At 34.6% G+C, this 22479-nt stretch overlaps 3 protein-coding genes across 6 annotated transcripts; 1 reads left to right on the top strand and 2 right to left on the bottom strand.

Moving 5' to 3' along the window:
- The first annotated feature begins 1193 nt into the window (after positions 1–1193).
- On the top strand, positions 1194–15093 carry LOC130803924 (isoamylase 2, chloroplastic). Of its 4 annotated transcripts, XM_057668161.1 has the most exons (5): positions 1203–1540; positions 2616–2693; positions 4251–4314; positions 5873–6202; positions 12166–15093. In XM_057668161.1, the coding sequence occupies exon 5, from the start codon at positions 12225–12227 to the stop codon at positions 14799–14801; it is 2577 nt and encodes an 858-aa protein (XP_057524144.1). In that variant the 5' UTR covers positions 1203–1540; positions 2616–2693; positions 4251–4314; positions 5873–6202; positions 12166–12224; the 3' UTR covers positions 14802–15093. The 4 variants fall into 4 exon arrangements, with proteins under 4 accessions (XP_057524157.1, XP_057524163.1, XP_057524144.1 ...); XM_057668174.1 differs by lacking the exon at positions 5873–6202 and having other exon boundaries at positions 1194–1540; XM_057668167.1 differs by lacking the exon at positions 5873–6202 and having other exon boundaries at positions 4193–4314.
- Positions 15094–15358: 265 nt separating this feature from the next.
- On the bottom strand, positions 15359–16013 carry LOC130803949 (histone H3.2). The gene has a single exon (XM_057668193.1). The coding sequence runs from the start codon at positions 15935–15937 to the stop codon at positions 15527–15529; it is 411 nt and encodes a 136-aa protein (XP_057524176.1). The 5' UTR covers positions 15938–16013; the 3' UTR covers positions 15359–15526.
- Positions 16014–18484: 2471 nt separating this feature from the next.
- Positions 18485–22479, bottom strand: LOC130803915 (uncharacterized). Its single transcript, XM_057668149.1, has 4 exons — positions 21716–22479; positions 19771–20008; positions 19462–19636; positions 18485–19355 (listed from the first exon to the last, which is right to left on the bottom strand). Exons 1-4 carry the CDS (start codon positions 22122–22124, stop codon positions 18930–18932), a joined length of 1248 nt encoding a protein of 415 aa, XP_057524132.1. The 5' UTR covers positions 22125–22479; the 3' UTR covers positions 18485–18929.

Raw genomic sequence — 22479 nt, 5'->3', positions numbered from 1 at the left:
TATGTGTTGTTGTTGATATTGTGTTCTTCTGATTTGGGGTTTTTTTGGTTCTACTGTTGGTATTATGTTGTTGGTTTTAGGGTTGATGTTTGTTGCTAATTTTATGTGTACAAGCCGCTATGATGTCAAATTGTTGAACCTCTAAATTCTGAAAAATTTATTTTGATTACTTGGTTGAGTAGTATTTGGTAAACCATTACCCGTCACTTGATTTTTTAGCATGTTCAGTTACTTTATTTGTTGATGATAAATTGTAATCTGAGAGGTTTCATAACCTCTATGATGAATCAGGGGGCTTTTTTTCTAAAATTATATAAAATAATGAAGTGACTTGCTAATCATTAACATGGGTTGTGATTAACAATTTGTTGCTCCTAAGTTTTTAAAGCTACAATTTTAATGATGATTTAAACAAAATAAACTTAGGGGCTTTGATGTTTGTCATCCTTGAGTTTCTTCAACTGCCTGATCATAAGCTTCTTGAATGATTTATGTTGTTTGTGCAGCATTCTCATTTTCTGTTAATGCTTGTGTTTGTTGCTGATCCCTGTTTGGGTTAAGAAAAGCTACAGCTTCTCTAATCAATTGTGTTGGGATTCTCACTTGAATCCTTAACCTGCCATTGTCTTCTTCAACATTCTTTCCAAAGTGGGGTGTATGTAGTCATTAGACCCTTAACTTTTAAAATCTCATTTAAATGGTGTTGTAATGAGATTCACACATTAGTTAAGGTCTTTGGATGTAACTCTTCGAATGCATCCTCAACTGCTGTGATTAATTCTATAATGTTTTTGGGCATCTTTTTATGCATAAGTGATTGCATGCTCCTAAAGAAACCCAAGTCTAGAATATTACAATCCGGACTTGTAACATCTCGAGATTTTCTGACGTCATTAATTAATATTTTAATGACTTTTGGGTATTTTATAATTATGTTAAATTAATTTAGAAGTAGTTTTAATAAACTTCTTTTATATACGAATTTAAATATTAACATATATTTATATTAAAAATACAATCACGATTTCTAAATGAATAGGTTCGAATCAAAATTATTATATTATTAAAATGTGTGAGCATACGAAGGTAAGTTCTTAGTTGGACCTCGCAAGAAGATGAATCTAGGAAAATAAATAAATAAATAAACAAGTAAATAAATAAAATATATAGGATGGGTTACGGTTTAAGTGAGTATTACTCCTTGTTCCATTAAAAAAAAAACGGCACGCCTCTTCTCCTCGCTTCTCTCTTCTCTCCCCTTTCCCTCACTTCTGAGCCACGAGACCACCAACCAGCAGCCCAGCTGCGGCGGAAACCGGCCTCCCACAACACCACCGGTCTTCCCTCTCTCCTCCCTGTGACGCAGCTGTTTTTCCCCTTTAAACAGCCACGGAAGCAGCAGCTTGAGGTGCTGCATTTGCTGCACGTGCCGCCAGCCACGGTGGTCAGTTTGGGGTCCTCTCTCCAACCGGTTCGGTCCCGTGCCACCACTACCACAACCCTAACTTACCTCTTTCCCCTTTTTGCTAGTTTTAACTTTGTAAGCCATCTCCTCTTCTATTTGATTCTTGTTGTTTTCAATTAAAAGTTTTATAAAGTTTATGAGAAAAGGATTGAACTTTGTATGATTGTTATTGAATCTTGTAATGAGTGAGAATTGGATTGATGATTTGAATGTACTTATGAATTAGGTTTTTGAAATATGAATGAAAAGTGTTAGAACTTGTATTATTTTCATTGAATCTTTTTGTGGGCAAGAGTGTTTGATGAATTAAACATGTTCATGACTTAGGGTTTGAAGGGTGATTTGAAATTATGGGTTGTGTGATTTTGTATTAGTTTCTTTGAATCTTAGTATGGGCAGTAATTAAATATGTTATCTTTGAACACAAAACGATTAGGGCTTGGATTTAGAGACGAAATTACCAATGATGTGTTTGTTATACTATATTTTGGTGATGATTGATTAAATAACTTTAAAAGTTGTTTTAAGATTTTGTCGATTGGTTATTGTTGTGAATAATTAGTAATGGTGATGATGTTAGTTGACTATGAAAGTGATTTTGATTGATTAAATTGCGAATAATAGTTACTAATTGTTGTGGTTTGATTGTTATAAATTACAAATACTCTTATTAGGTTGTTATTGAAGTTATAGATACATGATATTCGTAAGCCAAGAGCATTATGTTAACTTATCGTCGATGGTTGCTAAAGTTAATTGTCGTGTTGTTTTGACTATATTTCTTAATATCTTTGGAGAATTTAACATATGATATCCCGATACGATAACTCTAAGATTTTGCCTTATCGTTATATTAATGTTATATTAAAATTATAAGATTTAGTTGTGATTAGTTATTTTTGGGTAACGCGAGCCGATATGCTCAAAATTAGTTAGTGTAAAGAAACGATTCACACATACTTCTACTTTAAATTGATGGAAAGACTTATGTTGTGTTGAGTTAATGCTTTTGACTTGTATTGAATGAGTTGTGTGCGTGTTAGAGTAATCGGAAACTCATGTTGAGTGGGTGATAGCAGTTACTTTGGTATTTAGTTTGGTATGTCAAAGTAGTTAAGGGAACTTATTAGTTCTACTCATAACTTATTAGGTGCCCATTTTTGTAAGAGGAAAGTAGAGCCTTAGTCGGGTGATTTTGTGACTTTTGATCGTGCAGTGACGCTTACAGGTACGTACACGCAGTAACTAACTCTTATATGCAATTTTCTTTAAGACATTATTGTTTATTGTTATAATATACATTGCATTGAAACTATGAAATACTAGTGAGTACACTTTACATGAAGAGCTATCGACTATGAAATCCTTGCGCTTAGAATAGTTTAGAGAATGAGAGTGTTAATAGAAGGCGAGAACTACCCCTTATCTATTTAAGAATTAGATTATGCCTTGGAGTTAGAATGACTCCTTTAGAGGTGAATTTCATATTTTGATGAGTGGCTCAGTGGATTTTGGCGCTCTGCTATCCCAAAGCGCTCATTAATAGTTGAAAGTGGAAGCTATTTCCATCTGATAAAGTATTAGTTATGATTAGCTGGCGTGACTCAACTGGATTATGTCCGGTTGATTTAATAGTCCCCTAGGTGAGGTTCGACGGGACCACCGTAAGGGGGGTATGAGCATGCTTGGGTCATTGGGCGCCGGGTGGCCGATACCGCCCCTTGACCGAGGTGTTACCATGCGGGCCTTGCAAACCCCAATATGGTGGCCTCTTCACTGGTTTAGTACCCCAGTGTGTTAGTTTTTCCCGAATGTAGGACCCGAGAGGGTCAGCTGAAAGGGGCATGAGCTTATACTTTGCCTCTCTTCATTAATAAATCAGAGTTTTTTTTTCATTTAGTTTTATTTATAATTATTTTATCTCTCATACTTTCAATACAATCATTACTTCACACAACTATTTAATTAAAATAATACCCACTACAACCAAAGATTCCATCTTCCTTAATTTGTGTGCAAAACACAAAGTGGAAGATCAAATAAGAACGGAAGGAGTAACTTTTAAGAAACAATTTTTCTTTATTAAAATGCAAGTTTGAACTTATGGAAAAGAACTTGATCCTCCCCTAATTTTAATATCGAAAAAGATCATCTTTGGTAAATAGTTCATAAAAGTTTAGCTTTGAAAAAAGAAGATAAAAAAATAACTAATTTATTGATTTAAATTTAAAAATGATAAGATTTGAATAGTTACATTTAAATTCTCAATTTTAATTATTTTAATATAAAATTAAAATTGATCAAGATAACAAAATTTAAATTTAATAAATTTTTTTATCAAAACATTAAATCTGAAACGATTTTAATTTTGTAATGAAAATATGATTTCAAAACATAATATTAAGTAAAATCGAGTAATTAAACTTCACACTAAAAATCAAATTAATTATCAGTTTAGCACACTCTACTCCATGGTAAAAATTAATGAAAAGATAAATTAAGATAGATTGGTAAATATAAGAGCTCAGTATTCCTCCGTTTTTTTTTTATTTTCACTATTTGCTTTTATCACGTTCAAGATACAAATTCCAACATTAATATTTCTAATTATGCACATTAAAAAATTAAGGAAACTTTAAAGTTTTTACCGAGAATATAACTATATTTTAATTTTTAGATTCCCATGAATATGAAAATTAAATTGCTTAATCAATATCATTACGTTAGTGACTGTCGAGTACTGTACATTAAACGAGGATTTCAATTGTGACTTTGGGAAGCGCAGATCGAACCATGAACACTCATCGCAAGGAAAATACACTCTGAAACGACACCGTCATTTTCGATTGGTATTTCTTTCATTCCTTACTTCACTTTTTAATTTGTTGAATGTTGAGTTTTGCTTGAATGCTTTCTGAGTATTGTTTTAATTCGTACAAATTTGTGATTTCTCAAAGATTTGAACTGGCTATTTATCAGGAAATGAACTTGATAATAGGTGAACCATTCGAGATTTTGAGCATATCCGATGTTTCAAAATTAAGGTTCTTTCTCTAAGGCTAGTAATTATTTGAGATGATTGGTTCAAATAGGAAGCATTATTGTAATCATAGTTAAGGATCTAAGTATTTTTATCATTGGTAGATTATGTATCATTCATGTAATTTGAAAATGATACAATGCTAGTATGTATGGATTGATGATGATGGAACCTTAAAAACTGTTATATTCATAGTTTGAAAGTTAATAGCTCGAAATGAAATTGATTTGGGGATGAAAGATAGTATTGACTATATAGTATTTGGTTAACTATGGAAGTTACTTACAGTGTCAACCGACAACTTCTTTTTCCTCTCTTCTAGTGCTAATAATTGGAGAAATGTACGTTATTTGGAGTAAATTATGATCTATGAATAGTGATTGTCTGGCAATGATGATAACTGGTGTGGTGACTGTGGGTCAAAAGTAGTTTTTCGATTCTATCGTTAAATGGATTGTGTTGATGCAAGGGTAAAAAGCTATAGAAGGGGGCAAATCTTATTCTCTCAAGAAATGGTAATAGACTAGCTCAAAGTGAAAAAATATGTTCTTGATCACGGTTGCAGTAATGGTCGCGAATCTGTCAATACGGCTTATATTTCGGTCGCAGTAAAATCAAAAACCTTTGCGATACAAGATGATTGCACTATGATGATGCGGCCCTGTATTGTGCTATGGATTGAAATAGCCATTCACTAAACCAAACCGACATTAAAGCATGTGCCAATTCTATTTCTAATCACATAAAAGTTGCTACCCAAACATGATCTAAATGCAGTCATGTTTGTGCTTCCTAAAATTCACGTCAATTTGATTTGCTTGATTGAATGTTTCTGTTGATTTTCCCAAAGAAAAAACCCCCCGCAGTTCTACAAGGCCATGTTCCCCCTGAAAGCGCATTCTTTGTATTTTCCAATTAGTGGTTATCTCCCCCAACTTCTCCAGCCACTGTAATCCTAAGATCACATCAAAATTCCCTAGTTCTAATATCAGGAAGTCATCCAAAATCTGGATTCCTTGCAAGCCCAAACGTACATCTCTACATGCTCTAGTGCTCGTTTATCCATCATCTCTTGGTGGGTCAAGTTAAGTTTAGGCCGGTTGTTTGGGTACTGGTTTTTTTGGAATGTCGTGTTTGGGGTAGGAAATGGGTATTTGTGAGAGGTTGCGGTTGCTGAGTCATAAAGTGGGGCACGTGTCTCCTCACGGTTTTCCCCTCTTTAGATGTTCCCCTAATTTCTATGGCCCACATTTAATTTTTGGTCTATTTTTACAGCGAAGTCCATGGCCATTTCTATTGTGGTGGGTCCATGAATCCCGAGTTCTCTTTTTTACTTCCTTCTTTAACCCATTGATAAATGCTCCCAGGTACAGTGATTTGGTTTTGGCTCCATATGTGTCGCCCTCTCCACAAACTCCAAGCAATAATCCTCCACCGTTCCCATCTGTACCACCGCCAACCACTGCTCCCGCAAAGAGCCTTGGTCCACCGATCGAAACTGCCTCAGCAGCAGGCCCTTCAATTCCTCCCAACGGCCTATTGCTCTTTTCTGGTGTTCCCATTGGTACCACACCAAGGCTCGTCCTTCAAGACTAATCACAGCCTCCTCGACACGTTTTTCCTCCTTCAGTCTATAATACGCAAAGTAGCGCTCCGCCTTCCTGATCCAGGCATCCGGGTTGTCACCATCAAACATAGTTAAGTCAATTTCTTTTTGTTTTCGAATTTCCGACATCGGGATTAATTGAAATGGTTTGTTGGATTCCTCTACTCTCCGGGTTAGTTATGGTGTTGGTTTGGGCGATTTGAAAAGGTGTTGTGTTTTGGGGTGGTGAGTTTTTCTCCGAGTAATTGTAAGGTGCGGTTTATGTTTTCCATTTGGGAGGATAGGGTGGTATTTTGTTGATTTAGGGTTTCAATTTAGGAGTGAATGGCTATGTTGTTCTAGGTAATTTCAGAACAGAATTTGTCCAGTTTTGAGTTGATTTGGATGGAAAGGTTATGAATTTGGTTTTCCAGATTTGCTATAGATTATAGCAATCGAGCAGTTTGTAAAGAAGAAAATTAAGAAGTATAAGAAAAAGGAAGAAAATTAATAAACACACTGATTTTCGAGCAACCATCAACTTCAACTCCAGTATTTTGTATTTCAGAAAAGGCATGCTCATTATATTATTATCTCAGCTATATAATGTATTTAGCGACTCTCCTGCCAGCTCACGTAACAGATTTGTTTTGCCCTCCATCCACTAAAATTCCTTTTGAAGGGACAAAAAATGGTGAATACCATTACTAACAAACAGGATCGATTATGTCGAATTAGAAGAACAAACCAAAAAAACAAAACTAAAGAATACCTGATTCCATAGCACGGTAGATAATCTTGAAGATTAGAGCGTTTAAATCTTCTTAGATTAACACGTATTCCCTAAAGTGACGACCCTTAACGTTATCACTCTTAATTCTCTCTGATAATGGGATGGCAGGAGAAAAGGAATATGTATAACCCAGGGACTATAACTGCTATATATGTAATAACTTGTGAGTGGTATTCGGCCCATCATAGAACCCAGTCATAAAACGAGTCTCTACACATTTAAGGCCCACAACCTATTGATACACCACATGCTCAAGAAATCGCTTGGGTGGTGATGCTTTGGTAAGCGGATCCGCAATCATAGAGTTTGTACTGATATGTTTAACTGACAATTCTTTATGCTGAACCCTTTCTTTTACAACCAAGAATTTGAGAGCCACAAACTTTGACTTCCTCGAACTCTTATTGTTGTTAGAAAATTTCACAGCGAAGTCATTGTCACAATATAACTTAAGTGGTCTTTGAAACTTCAAATACCATTGACGAGACGCCTGCTTGAGTCCATAGATGGATTTCTTAAGTTTATAAACCATCTTCTTTGGGTCACCCACCGCAAAGTTTTCAGGTTGTTTCATATAAATTGTCTCATCAATATTACCATTGAGAAACGTTGTCTTTACATCCATCTGATGTAACTCAAGATCAAAATGTGCTACCAATGCCATTATTATCCTCAAGGAGTCTTTCGAAGAAACCGGAGAGAAAGTCTCTTTGTAATCAATGTCTTCCTTTTGTGTAAAACCTTGCACTACCGGACGAGCTTTGAATCTCTCAACATTGCCATTTGAATCCTTTTTGGTTTTAAATATCCATTTATTACCAATAGGTTTTATACCTTCTGGCAATGCGACGAGATCCCAAACATCATTGTCCTTCATGGATTGCATTTCCCCGTTCATGGCTTCAAGCCATTGCCGAGAATTTGCACTTTCCATAACTTGATGAAAATCGACTGGGTCATCTTCCATTACAATGTGTTCAAACTCGTCTTTTTCGGCATCTATCCAGTCTGGAGAGGTAGAATTTTCATGTTCTTGAAGATATGCAATGTAATCATCTGGCAATGCACTTCTTCCTTCTCTCTCTAGTGGACCTTCTTAATGGCACAACTTCTTGAGGAGTGAGAGTTTGTTCTTCGGGAGGTTCTCCATCAACATTGTTTTGAACTGCGTCATAAGTAATGTCCGATGTGGGAATCGATTCAATACCAAATGACATCTGGAGGAATAATAATATTCTCTTCTTTAAAGACAATGTTTCTAACTGTATCCCCCTCCACAAAATCGACATCCTCAAGAAATCTAGCATTAATCGTCTCAAAAAAAGATTTAGCTTTGGGATCATAAAACTTAAACCCCCTTGACCTTTCTGAGTATCCAACAAAATAATAACTAACAGTTCTGGAATCCAATTTCTTTTCATTAGGCTTATAAGGCCGTGCCTCTATTGGACATTCCCAAATATGAAAATGATATAGACTTGGCTTTTTACCAGTCCACAGTTCATATGGGGTCTTATTATTAGTCGCTCTTGTTGGTACTCTGTTAAGAATATAAGCTGCAGTCTTAAGTGCTTCTCCCCAGAGTGACTCTGGTAAGGTAGAATGACTAATCATGCTCCTTACCATTTCCTTAAGAGTCCTATTTCGTCTCTCAGCAACACCATTCATAGTTGGAGTACCAGGCATGGTGTACTGAGGAACAATACCACATTGCTCCAGGAATTTAGCAAAAGGCCCTGGACGTTGTTCACCTGAACTGTCATAACGACCATAGTATTCACCCCCACGATCAAATCTGACGGCCTTAATCCTTTTGTTAAGTTGATTTTCAACTTCAGCCTTATAATTTTTGAACACGTCTAGTGATTGAGTCTTTTTATGAATGAGATATATATAGCCATATCTAAGACTTGTTTGCATCATATCTCCTTTTATTGGTTTGTTTTCCTTTAATATATTCAACACACACATCCATGTCTGTGAAAATTAAAGGTCCTAAAATGCCATCAGACACGAGCCTTTCCATTCTCCTTTTAGAGATATGGCCCAATCTCTTGTGCCACAATGACGCTGAATTTTCATTAGTTGCCTTTCGTTTTATCCCTTGCGAAGATAATTGTAAGGATTCATTATATGAAGTAATAGAGTCAATTGTATATAGATTATCATTTAACAATAAAAAATCAGAACCAACCAACTTTGAATCATGAAACAAACTAAAAATTCCATTTCCAAACGAACAAGAAAAACCAAATTTGTCCAAAGCAGAAATTGAAATTAAATTCCGTCGAAAAGACGGTACAACAAAAGTTTCATTAAGATCCAAATAAAATCCAGTTTTTAACAATAATCTAAACTTTCCAATTGCTTGTACTTCAACCGTCTTGCCGTCTCCCACATAGATGTATCTTTCACCATCAGTTGGTTTTCGGCGACTCAGGCAACCCTGCAAAGACACACTGATGTGAGTGGTTGCTCCAGAATCTATCCACCATGTGTGTCTAGGTACAGAAACCAAATTAACCTCAGAACAAACCAAACTAAGAAGCATACCTTTCTTAGCACGGCAAACGTGATAATTGTTGCATTGCTTCTTCCTGTGATTAGGATTTCCACAAAAGAAACAACCGTTATTTTCAACATCGGTTGATTTGTCCTTTTTTGTTTTTTTTGAGAATCCTTATCTGCAGCTTTTTTCTTTTGTAGTCTTTTCCTTTTAGATTTCGAGGTAAAGGCAAGATGAGCACTTTAAGTCTTATCTAGCTTTAACCTTTACTCTTCTCCCTGTACACAGTGGGAGATGAGCTCATTCAGAGACCAGGTCTCTTTCTGACAATTATAGCTCACCTTAAATTGATTAAAACTTGCAGGAAGAGATATCAAAACCAAGTACACTATTAGATCCTCAAAAATTTCTAGGTTTAGTGTCTTTAGTTTTGAAGCTAGATGAGACATTTTCATTATGTACTCCCTGATATTACCATTACCTTTACATCTCAATCAAATTAAGTTCGTCAAAATTGTACCAATTTCAGCCTTTTCATTTTTGACAAACGTCTTTTCAATATCCGTAAGGAAAGCTTTAGTTGTAGTTATGTCATCAGACATTGTACCTCTGAATGCTTCAGGAATGGCCCTTTTGATAATCATCATACACATGCGATTTGATCTCTCCCACCTTTCAAACTCCCTCTTTTAATTAGAGGTACTCAGATTAGTAACTTGTGCGGGAGAGTCAACCCTTAACGCAAGGTCGAGATCCATAAGTCCTAGAACAATCGAAAGATTTTTTTTCCATTCTTTAAAATTTGAGCCATTCAACATAGGAATTGAATTGATGTTCGAAGTAATATTAGTAGGATTAGACATAGCTGACAGAGAACAAGAAAAATAAACATAATAAGCTCACATACTTTAATTCTTAAATCAATAATAATAATAAGTTTAATTTAGTAACATCCCATTACAAGACGTCAATTTTCCATTAATATTCCATCTTTGGATGAAAATACTAACTTCTTATTGATATCATGTTGCAGTAATTAAACACTGATAATAAATAACACGTCGACTATAAAACCGTCCTTTGGGACGATTAAATAATCATATGTAATCCTTATAATTATCACATGTTTATCATAACTCGAAAAAATTCACACAAGTATAATATTAGGGACCTTCTTTTGAGCCGATCGATAATAATATAATTTATATGAATCATCCTTTTATACTGTTAATAATTTAATTTTAACAAAAGAGGTCACTTTGGCGACTTATTGTGTCAATCAAATACCTCCAGTATATATAAAATCATACTATAATTAAACTTAAATGATTCTGAATATCCTATTTTACAATAACATAAAAATTATTGTAATACAAGAGCAATTAATAATTCATAATTTCAAGAAAAAAAGACGTGTTTCTCAAAACTTATAATAAATTGATTTCCTAAAATATCTCCATTAAAAGAGGGGATAATTAAACCATAAACCAAAAAAAAAAAGGAACTTAATAATCTTAGTCATTGCAATAACCGAACAATAATTTCAACACCTAAAAAAAACTGAATTTCCTAAAAAAATAGGAAATATTCAAAGAAAACCAAAACAGAAAAAAACTGATTTCAATTTCATTAACAACCAAATTCCATTAAAAATATAATTAATGAAATAAAAATGAAATAACTGATTTCTTAATAAATATTAGCAAAAAAAGGATGAAACCAAATTTTCTGATTCCAATGACAGAAACGGATTAAAAAAAAAACTATTTGATTACTCGATACCCACTTAATCGAAAAACAAAGCATAAATATGGCGGCGGAAAAGACTTTGAGATCATGAAAAAAACGATTGGATCATGGAATTTTCACGACATTCAATTAAAAAAAACAGTGAACAAAATAATTTGTCCTAAAAACTCAACATAAGAAGCGACTGATACCACTTGAAGGGACAAAAAAATACCATTACTAACAAACAGGATCGATTATGTCGAATTAGAAGAACAAACCAAAAAAAACAAAACTAAAGAATACCTGATTCCATAGCACGGTAGATAATCTTAAAGATAAGAGCGTTTAGATCTTCTAGATTAACACGTATTCCCTAAAGTGACGAGTCTTAACGTTATCACTCTTAATTCTCTCTTATAATGGGATGGCAGGAGAAAAGGAATATATATAACCCTGGGACCATAACTGTTATATATATATAATAACTTGTGACTGGTATTCGGCCTATCATAGAACCCAATCATAAAACGAGTCTCTACACATTTAAGGTCCACAACCTATTGATACATTTAAGTCTAAACCCTTTAACTTTAATTAGATCACTTTGATTAGGACATGACAGTTTTTTTTAATTATAATGACATAAATATTTACATATAAGCCCAACGTTGGACTTTGGTCCAACACCCTCTTCTTACATTTTCTTTTGATAACGAAAATTGGTTGGCCAATATTCCCCTGTGCCACATCAGCATCTGCATTTTGATTCTTCCTCTTCCTTTTGTAAGTCACCCATTGCTTGTATGGCATAGCAGCTTATTGGTAGCTTATCTTCCGTGTCATTGCGGATCTTGCCATTTATTAGTTATATGTTGTGAAAATATAAACTTGTGGTGCATACTGGATTTTAACTACTGGGAGATCTGGTTGAGCAAATTTCATGCTTTTTAGATTTTCTGATGCTGTTTGTTGTTTGCGATTGCAACTTATAGGCCTACTGCACAATCTTTTTTTTTTACTTACTATTTACCCTTTTACCTAGCAGGTCTCATTCAAGTGTAGCATCTTGTAAAGTTGTAAATACATCTCTATTTCCAGCGCTAAATGGCAATGCTTTTAACGCCCACTCCTATAGGATTCCTCCGAACAATCAGTTGTAGTGCAGAATCATCGAGGAAATTTGCTTCTGCTCACATCTCATATGATCAAAGGAATATAAGAAGTGAAGGAAAAAATAGGTCTGGACATGAACTTGTATTTGGAGGAAGCTATGATTGTCACAAAAGACACCCCGTTAGATTTCTAGGTCTCCGAACAAGAGCCTTATCTGGTATTCCCGTTGAACATGTTAAGCAAGGATCCTCAAAATACCTTTTTAGGACCGAGAATGGTGGGCAGGTGAAGGTCGCTGTAGGGAAAAGAAGCTCAAGGCATACAGTACATATTGAGGTTTTGCCTTCAGAATTGAGTGATCCAGAGAAGCCTATACTAAGTTGGGGTATATACAGATCTGACTCATCTTTTATCCCTCTTGAACTTCAAACCTCATCTCCAGATGCCCAGAAGGCCATTTATCAAATCCCTTTAAGGAGGAACCCTTTCGGCACCTATGTGGTTGAAATGGAATTTGAATCACATTTAGCCCCATTTTATCTCTCATTCGTATTAAAACGTTCTAATGGTACTGAATCAGAAAATTTAGAGGTAAAGAGTCATAGGCACACCAAATTTTCTGTTCCAGTTGGCTTTGCTTCTGGATACCCGGCTCCACTTGGTCTTTCTTTCTGCACTGATGGTAGGATAAATTTTGCTTTTTTCTCCAGGAATACAGAAAGTGTTTTCCTTTGTTTGTTTGATGATAATGAATCAGAGGAACCTGCTTTGGAGATTGAACTAGATCCATATGTAAACCGAACTGGTGATATTTGGCATGCATCCTTCGATAGTGCTGGACCGTTTGTGAGTTATGGCTATCGATGCAAAGGAGTAGTATTCAGTGAAAGAAGTAATCAAGTTCTTTTAGATCCGTATGCTAAACTATTAAGGAAAAAGGTTCCCGATTTACCTGATCTTGGAGAATTACGTGATGTACCTGCTTTTGATTGGAATGGAGATGCCCGTCCTGGGTTAGCCTTGGAGAAATTAGTTCTTTATCGACTCAATGTGATGCAATTTACTGGGGACAAATCTAGTAAACTACCTGCTGACTTTACTGGAAACTTTGCTGGTATTACTGAAAAACTCCAGCATTTCAAAAGTCTCGGTATCAACGGCATCTTATTAGAGCCTATTTTCCCATGCAATGAAAAAAAGAGTCCCTATTTTCCTTTGCATTATTTTTCACCACAGCAGGTATATGGACCCGCTAATGACTTCGTATCTGCTATCAAGTCGATGAAAACGATGGTGAAGAAAATGCATGCCCATGGAATAGAGGTTTACTTGGAAGTTGTTTTCACTCACACCACCGAAGATGGAATACTTCAAGCGATTGACCCTTTATCCTATTTTTATGCTGATCAGAACGGAGAATTAACTGCCCGGAATGCTTTGAACTGTAACTATCCAATCGTACAGCAGATGATCGTTGATAGTCTTCAGTATTGGGTGACAGAGTTTCATATAGATGGGTTTTGCTTCATAAATGCTTCGTATCTCTTAAAAGGATCTTATGGGGAGAGCTTGTCTCGCCCCCCATTAATCGAAACAATTGCCTTTGATCCTGTACTTTCGAAAACCAAGATGATTGCCGATTTTTGGGATCCTTATGACATGAATTCCAAAGAAACTGTTTTTCCACATTGGAAAAGATGGGCTGAAATAAATTCGAAATTTTCTTGTGATGTGAGAAATTTTCTAAAGGGTGAGGGACTTATAAGCAGTCTTGCAACACGACTTTGTGGAAGTGGGGATATCTTCTCGGCTGGAAGAGGTCCCTCGTTTTCCTTCAATTACATTACCAGGAATGTCGGCCTTCCGCTAGTTGATTTGGTTAGTTTCAGCAAGAATGATCTTGCTTCTGAATTAAGTTGGAATTGTGGAGAAGAAGGCCCTACAAACAACAAACTTGTCCTTGAGAGACGACTCAAACAGATTCGCAACTTTCTGTTAATCTTATTTGTTTCGCTTGGCGTTCCTGTATTGAACATGGGTGATGAATGTGGGCAATCATCTGGTGGATCCCTTGCATACAGTGACAGAAAACCTCTGAATTGGAACGCTCTTAGCTCTGCGTTTGGTGTCCAAATCACGCAGTTTATCTCATTTCTGACTTCTCTAAGAGAAAGACGTGGTGATCTTCTTCAACGGAAGGAATTCATTGAAGAAGAAAATATTGGCTGGTATCACAGTGACTTGTCGCCTCCAAAATGGGACGATCCATCAGTTAAATTCCTGGCAATGGAACTGAAGGCAGAGAACATAGATGTCAAAAACTTGTCGTCTTCTATGCGCAGTAACTTGTATGTTGCCTTTAATGCCGGAGAAAATTCTGAAACGGTTGTCTTACCATCACCACCCGAGGGGATGACATGGGTACGATTGGTCGACACTGGTCTAGCATTTCCTGGGTTTTTCTCCTCAGACGGAATTCCTATTCCTGAGCAGATGCCTGAATTACTAGCATACGAACTAAAGTCTTACAGTTCAGTACTCTTTGAAGCAAAGATCCAGCTTGCTTGAGCTTCATAGTGGTGCATTGTATATTAGTGCAGTATTAGTAGTAAAATGTACATACAATAAAGCATATGTCATCGAACTACCCTGATTTTCAGTTAGATGACTTGTGTGAGTTGTGTCACTTTTGGCTGGGATCTCGGGATGCCAGAGTCCCGATAAACATAGGTTAGAACGTATAATGAACTGTCAAATAATAACCATACGGTAATATTTATGATGCTCGTTCTTTCATTTTTGTTTAATTTTATGATCTATGAATAAGATTTCACCACTTCGTGTGATTTTTGCAATTTGGTACCCTACATTAAATTTGTTATTAAAAACATTAATGTATAGGCACTGATTAAATTCGCAAGACCAAAGAATTTGCAGGTTTGAGTTTGTTATTTGAAGGTTCACAGTTTGTGAGAACAAGTTAACCAATTCAAGAAAAACATCAATTAAATTTGTTGAAAGAATTTAGCATGGGAATTTAACTAAATTTTCTGATTTCAAACTTAAGTTTCCAAGACTTGTGTACACAAAATAATGGAGATTTGTTGTTCATATCAAATCAAAACTCCAGCAGATTACCAGTAAGGTAGTAATAACAATAATTGAGCGATGATAGACAAAATTAGCATTACTAATAATCCTTCAAACAATCATAATCGTACAGAGCATGTATAAAGCATTCAAATATTTTCAAAATACCTATGCTAGCCAAAATTGCAATCAAAAATCAAAATCTAAGCCCTCTCACCCCGAATCCTACGGGCAAGCTGAATATCCTTAGGCATAATAGTAACTCTCTTAGCATGAATAGCACACAAATTAGTATCCTCAAACAATCCAACCAAATAAGCTTCAGCAGCTTCCTGAAGAGCAGCTACCGCAGAACTTTGGAAACGAAGATCCGTTTTGAAATCTTGAGCGATTTCTCGCACTAATCTCTGAAATGGAAGCTTACGAATCAAAAGTTCAGTGCTCTTCTGATACTTACGAATCTCTCTCAAAGCTACAGTTCCAGGCCTGAATCTGTGAGGTTTCTTCACTCCTCCAGTCGCTGGCGCCGATTTCCGAGCAGCTTTTGTTGCTAGCTGCTTTCTTGGAGCCTTTCCTCCGGTAGATTTGCGGGCAGTTTGCTTAGTACGAGCCATTATTGGAGGGATTTTGGAGTTTTGAATTCGGAATTTTTTGAAAGATTGAGATTGTGATGAAGGAGGAAGGATTGGATGTGGGTTTTATGGAGCAGAGAGAAGGCGGGAGTTTGAAAGTTTTGTTGGGATTGATTTAGACGCTCTATTTCATTAGATTGAACGGCCAGGATGCGTTCTGAGGAAGCACACGGATAGCTATCCGTGCATGGCTAGTTATCTTTAAAATCTAAAATGGAATATTTTTTAGCAAAATACAAAATTTAAAAATGTCACACCTACCCTTTTGGATAATAAAAATCTCACATTTTGAACTTAGGGGCCGTTTGGTTCGCACAAGGGAATCGGAATGGAATGAGGAAAGGGAATGGAAGAGAAAGGAATGGATTCCCCTAATTTAGCCTAGTCGTTTGGTTGTGTTCAGGAAACGAAATGAAATGCTCATTGATTCCCTTTGTGTCTGTTTGGTTCAAGTTAAGGAATTATGAGTTTTTAAATTCTTTTATATTTTTTCCAAAAATAACTAGTTATTATATGATAAACTTGATAAACTTAAAAAATATCATTAACTTGTATCATCTTTTCCTGTAATATGAAGAAAAGAAAACATAACTCTAAATAATATCTTTCTAGCTCCATTGATTACAAATAATAATAATAATAATAATAATAATAATAATAGCAATAATAATATAAATTAAATTAATAACAATTTTTTTAAAAAAAAATTACCAGTCGCACAGTATTTTTTTTCTTTTTTTTCTTTTTTTTAATTTCGAATTATAAAATTTTTTTGTTTAATTAATTTATTTTTTAAGTTATTGTTATTTAAATAAATGTTGTAATAAATTATTTTATTTTAATAAAATATTATATTATGATAATGTTATTATAATAATTAGTTTTGAATTTAAATAATTTATTTGAATGTTTAATTATTTTTTAATATAATAATAATATATTAATTAAAATTTAGTTGTTAATTAATTTTTAATTTTTTATTAATAATTTTTTTATTAATTTAGTTGATAATAGTGTTATTATGTCCAATGGCAAATTCGTAATTTTTTAAAGTCTATGAGCAAATTCGTAATTTAATTAGGGGGTGGCGGTAAAATGAAAATAGTGGCGAATTATAACAATACCTATAAATCAAAGTTCAAATTTTAAGTGATGGGTAATGAAGTGGGGAATGGAATGGGAAAGTGTGGGGGGGTGGGAAATGAGGGTATAATAGTTTGGGGTAAATCCAAAACTAAAATGGAGGAAAGGAAATGATAGAAAGTGACAAACAAACAATAACAAAGGAAATTAGGTATTTTCATTCCCTTTCCCTTTGATTATTATCCCCAATCAAACGGACCCTAAGTATATGAAAATCTCATTTCTATATCATTTAGAGCACTCCCATCAGTGAGGGAATACTAGAGTTGTAGAAAATTTTTTGTGGGACTTTTATTCCAATCAGTAGAAATTCATTAAAAATATATATATATATATATATATATATATATGTAAATGTTTCTAAAAAAGCATTAAGAGGAAATTTTTTGAAACTTCCACACAATGTGTCCCATCACTCAAAACAAATTTAAAATTAAAATTAAAAAAAATTATCTATAATAATTCAATCTTTTCATGACTTTCCTACAATAATTTCACCTATTGATAAAAAACCATGAATAATCGTAACTTTAGCGGATATTTTCCTAGAGTAAATCCGGTAACCGGATGACTAACTATAACAAAAAATTTTATAAAAAAAGATAAATTAAAATAAAATGTCGAAAAAAATGTAAAAAAATTGTTAAAAAAAGTTTCTGATTTTTTTTATTATTCAGAATGTTTTATATAAACTTTCTAAACTTTTCTCTAGTTTTAAATTAATTTTCAATTTACTTTTTTGGTAAATTAACTACTATAACAGGTCATTGGGTTACTCGGGTTTACTCAAGGCAAATACTCCTTAAAGTTGGGATCATTTATGGTTAATCTATAGGTGAAAATATTGTAGGAAAATATAAAAAGGTTGGATTATTCTAAGTATTTTTTCCTAAAAATTAAGAGAGTTAAAACAAAGGGTAGAATAAAAAAAGTAAGAAGGTGAAAGTACTGAGTATATTTTTTTGTTTTGATGGGATAAATTAAATTAGGAGTAGTAAATATTTCCACACAAAAAGTTTGATGTGGTAGAATGAAAAAATATAGAGAGAAATTGGTGAGAAAATTTTTGTACTCACCATTGAAAGTGTTGTTATTCATCTAAAATGTTTTTCGATCATTTTATTGCATTTTTAAATTTATATAGTTACACTAAAACTCTTTATTATTGTACGACGAATTTGCATTGATAGAGGGTCACAAGCAGTGGCGGATCCAAGACACAAACTTAGTGAGAGCACAATTATGACACAAAACAATTTAATAAATAAATAAGTAAATCATAAATATATTATGTGTAAAGAATTAATGTTTTCAATTCAACCCTAAAAGATAAAATTCTATAATCTATTTCGACGAGTTTTTAAATTATGAGATTAATTTTCCACATTGCGAATTGAAATGTATGTATATTAGTGCTTAATGCGAGATTAAGTAATAAGAATATCAAGAGACAGGAGTTACATAGAACGCTAATCCTACAATACCTCAAAACTAGTAGGAGTATAAGAGTGTTTTGCTTCCTGTATTCTTATTGTCGTTATTTGTTTACCTGCTTTTTAGTGATTGTGCAGTTGTGCTGAATACTATCAGTTTTACATGAAGAAAAACTGAGCTTAATTAAATACAGTAATACTAATACAAAATCTCCTAAAATGTTGCATTATTTACCCAAAGCATCCCGAAAATAACTAGCATTCAGTACATTTCTTTTCTTTGAGAGATTAAACTCGGTATTATCAATCATAATACATCACGAACACTTGTTCTTACTCCCAAAATTAGTACCGAGAAAGACCTAATGAAGCTAAACAAAACTCGGCATAGCAGCTCCTCACACATCGGATTGCCCAAAAAATCTCCCAGAAATTGTTGCCAACACATTCAGCATTATAACATCATCGTCAACTTCGGCTTTTGATGCACGCAAATGTGCACACCTTCGAAGCAAACAACGAAGAGACGCACAAGTATCAGCATCCAAGGGAGTCTCGACAACAGCACAAAGAGCAAACAGCCAAACGCAATCTTCTTTCAACAAATCGTTAGAACTCTCGAACAAGCTTATGCGCTTTCTCAGCATTGCCATCCTACTCGCTGGGTCCATTGCTAGAATTGTAGATAGTGTCGGAGGCCCTGAAGTTAACTTAAGTGATGTTGATTTATCAGAGGCATGACTCTTATGTTCTTGGCGTGAAAATATTATTGATTCTGAGTCGACGTTCACATCATTACTGGCATTCTCAAGTTGAGAAAAAGCCTAAAATTAAGAGGATCGAGATCAATTGTTCAGCCCTATGACTGAATTCGGTTTATGTGAAATCAAGCACTTGATAATTACGGAAGAAAAATTTAAGAACATTTACCAGCCTCAAGTCCGAAAAATCAGCTATGAACTCATCTTCCCATTGCCTCAGCGGAACAAGGTATGGAGGGCACTCCTCAATGTCTGGAATCTTGGGCATGTAGACACTTTGATCTTTCAATTTAATATTATTAAGCTTAACAACCTTGACTTTTGGAATCTGCTTAGCCTCCCACCTGTAAAAATGATATTGTTCACATTAATATTATTAGTCAAGAGATGCACGTCCATAGTAATGATAGCATGAGATGAAACTATTAACGGAAAAAAATCATAACAGCAAGGTAGCTTAAAGAACCATGAGGAATACCTAACACGCCTTAGGTATTCTAATCCATCTTCTGGTGGCCCTGATTCAAAATCTGGTTCACCTTCAACCTTAAAAGCAGCTCTCTGAATGCTCTCGTATTCATCATCAGTCTCTTCATCTTCATCCCAATCCTCCACTAAATCATCACCATTCTCACCACCACTGTCACCATCACGACAATAATTTGAGGAACTCACAAGATCTGCATCACTATTCAACTTTCCTGAATATGATTCACCTGAAAGACAACATAAAAAACTAAGAAATTCTAAAACGTTTAAAGAACTGAAATCCTATGATTGATGTAGAGAACATAATAAGAGCCAAACAACTAATCATCAATTATTCAACAACCAAGAACTCAAAGCTGCGAAACTCATTGCATATTATTCACACATTGCACCATATTAAGTGCAAACAAGTACTAATGTACTCTACAAACAGATTTAGTGTTCATGTACAACACAATTGCACATACTTCACCACATACACCAGCAGTATATACAACTTGAACTAGACACTCTTATTAAGTAAAAATTTTGCAACAAGTGAAATCAAGATTATACGTCAACTTGTAGGCCATTATAAATATAGTTAGTTCCATTTGTAGACATTCAATAAATATTCTAACTAAGTGCGGAAGTCAGGAGCTAGGGCCAAGAATCAAGTTGAGATTGTGGCTTGAATGTGTATCAATAAAGATGCCATCAATGCAAGATGAAATGTGCAAGAAATAAATGGCCAACAAAAGCACCAACCTCAATGAGGTTCACCAACTTGGCTACATCCTCTTTCTAGGCTAGTGTTGTGTTTAAATGATAACGGATCTACTAGCTTAAACAATACATGAAGGTATTACAACAAGGGAGATAATGGGAGGGAGCGAATATTACAAGTTTAGAATAAGCATGGTGATAAGAGAGAGATAGATGAAGCTTCGGCGAGGAGCTTGGCATAAATACAACACATCCATGAGGCAATATTTAATGGCAGGTGAAGGGGGCAACATGATAGAATTCTCAACAAAAGCAGGCGAAATGTGTCAGCTAAGGACTGCCCATTCCAGCGCCCATGCTACTCATTCAAGCAGTCCATCCGAAAAGCTTATGTCTCTTGTTTTCAGTAGTCCTCTTTCAAGCCCTAAGGTTGCTTATTCAAGCACTTCAACGGGACAACTTCAAAGGCATTACGTGAATGTTTCAACATTCGAAACCCCAATGCCTAAAATTTCCAAGTAGCTCCAAGACAAAACCAAACATCTTTATTCTTACCAAAGCTTAACCAACATCAAAAATATAGTCTTGGGCAACACACTCACGCTTCATCGAATTCCCAAGCTCATTCTCCAAATAAGCTATGCATATCCTTGACTATGAAAAAGCATATGTCAAGCATACTTGAAAAAAAATGACTTGGTCCAAAGAAACACTCCTCTCCATACTTGTCATAGGAAAAGACCCAATGTTCAAAGTTCCAATACAATGACCTCAACTTCAATTCAAATCACAATTTGCAACAAAAACGTTTAAATAATTGCACCTTTCCCTTGGAGCAGCCAAATATTTGAAAAGAAATTGAGCCATCATTAACACAATCAGAGAGGAACACCAACAAAAAGAATGATGCTTCACCTCCTCTCCAGACAATGCAGCAGCATAAAGCATCATAGAAGAATAGATAAAGCCATAATGAAACTTTTGATGGTAGAACAAGACATCAGAGCTCAAACTTATTGAAGCATGTCTCATTAATCAAACAAGACAAATAGAGAACAATCAATGAGAAAAACAAAAAAGAATGACCAATATCACTGAATCTTCAAGAACAACAATGATATCAATATCTATATAGCAACAACACAAAAGTGAACACATAACTAACTAGAGATCAATAAAACTGATTATTTCACAAAATAAGCATCAAAGGGATTATTTAGAGAAAATACCCAAATTTCTTCCATTATTGTAGTTCCTCTTGCCATTAAACTGATGATAGTCAGAATTTGATCCTCCGTGTTTATGATTCTTAAAACTACCCAAGTTATCATATTCTTTCTTTAAAGTAGCAGAAAACCCATTGTAAATCTCTTCCCAAAGCTTCTTCTGAGTTATCAACTTAACATATCTCAGCAGTTCCATCTCTTCCCTAGAATACACAGATTTCCAACTCCCAATTTTTGAATTTTCTTTCTTATGTTTCTTGTTTCCAACTCTTGAAACATCATCAACAGTAGAAACATGAAGAACGGAAGTTTCATCAAACACCTCAGCTGTTAAAGAATTTCTTAAATCCATGTCCGTGTCCAACGTTTGTAACAACCCATCAAAGTTTTCATTCTTTTTCTCATACTCCATTTCAGCAATTTCACTATCGTTTGAAGATTGAATCCCGGAACCCTCCTTTTGATCAAAACCCTCGATCTTTTATCCCTAATTCAAATGTAACATTCGAGTGTTTACTTTCATTCAACTTTTCACTCTCTGGCATAAAATTATGTCGAACTTCGGCTGTAGAATCAGGATTATTCAACAATTTATTTTGAACTTAGAGAAGTTCGTCACAGAATTTGCTTTCATCAGGAAGAGTATAGAAAATCTTAGGGCTTTTATTGGGGAACTTACAATTCCTTCACAAAAATGTGTCGTGTCGTGAGTAATGAAATTAGGAAAATGTCTTTTTTGAGTATAATTTTTTTTATAAATACTCATG

This window comes from Amaranthus tricolor, chromosome 2, assembly GCF_026212465.1.
Source record: "Amaranthus tricolor cultivar Red isolate AtriRed21 chromosome 2, ASM2621246v1, whole genome shotgun sequence".
NCBI classification, from domain to species: domain Eukaryota; kingdom Viridiplantae; phylum Streptophyta; class Magnoliopsida; order Caryophyllales; family Amaranthaceae; genus Amaranthus; species Amaranthus tricolor.
The sequence above is the reverse complement of the archived record's forward strand: the minus strand, read 5'-3'. Positions and strand labels throughout refer to the sequence as shown.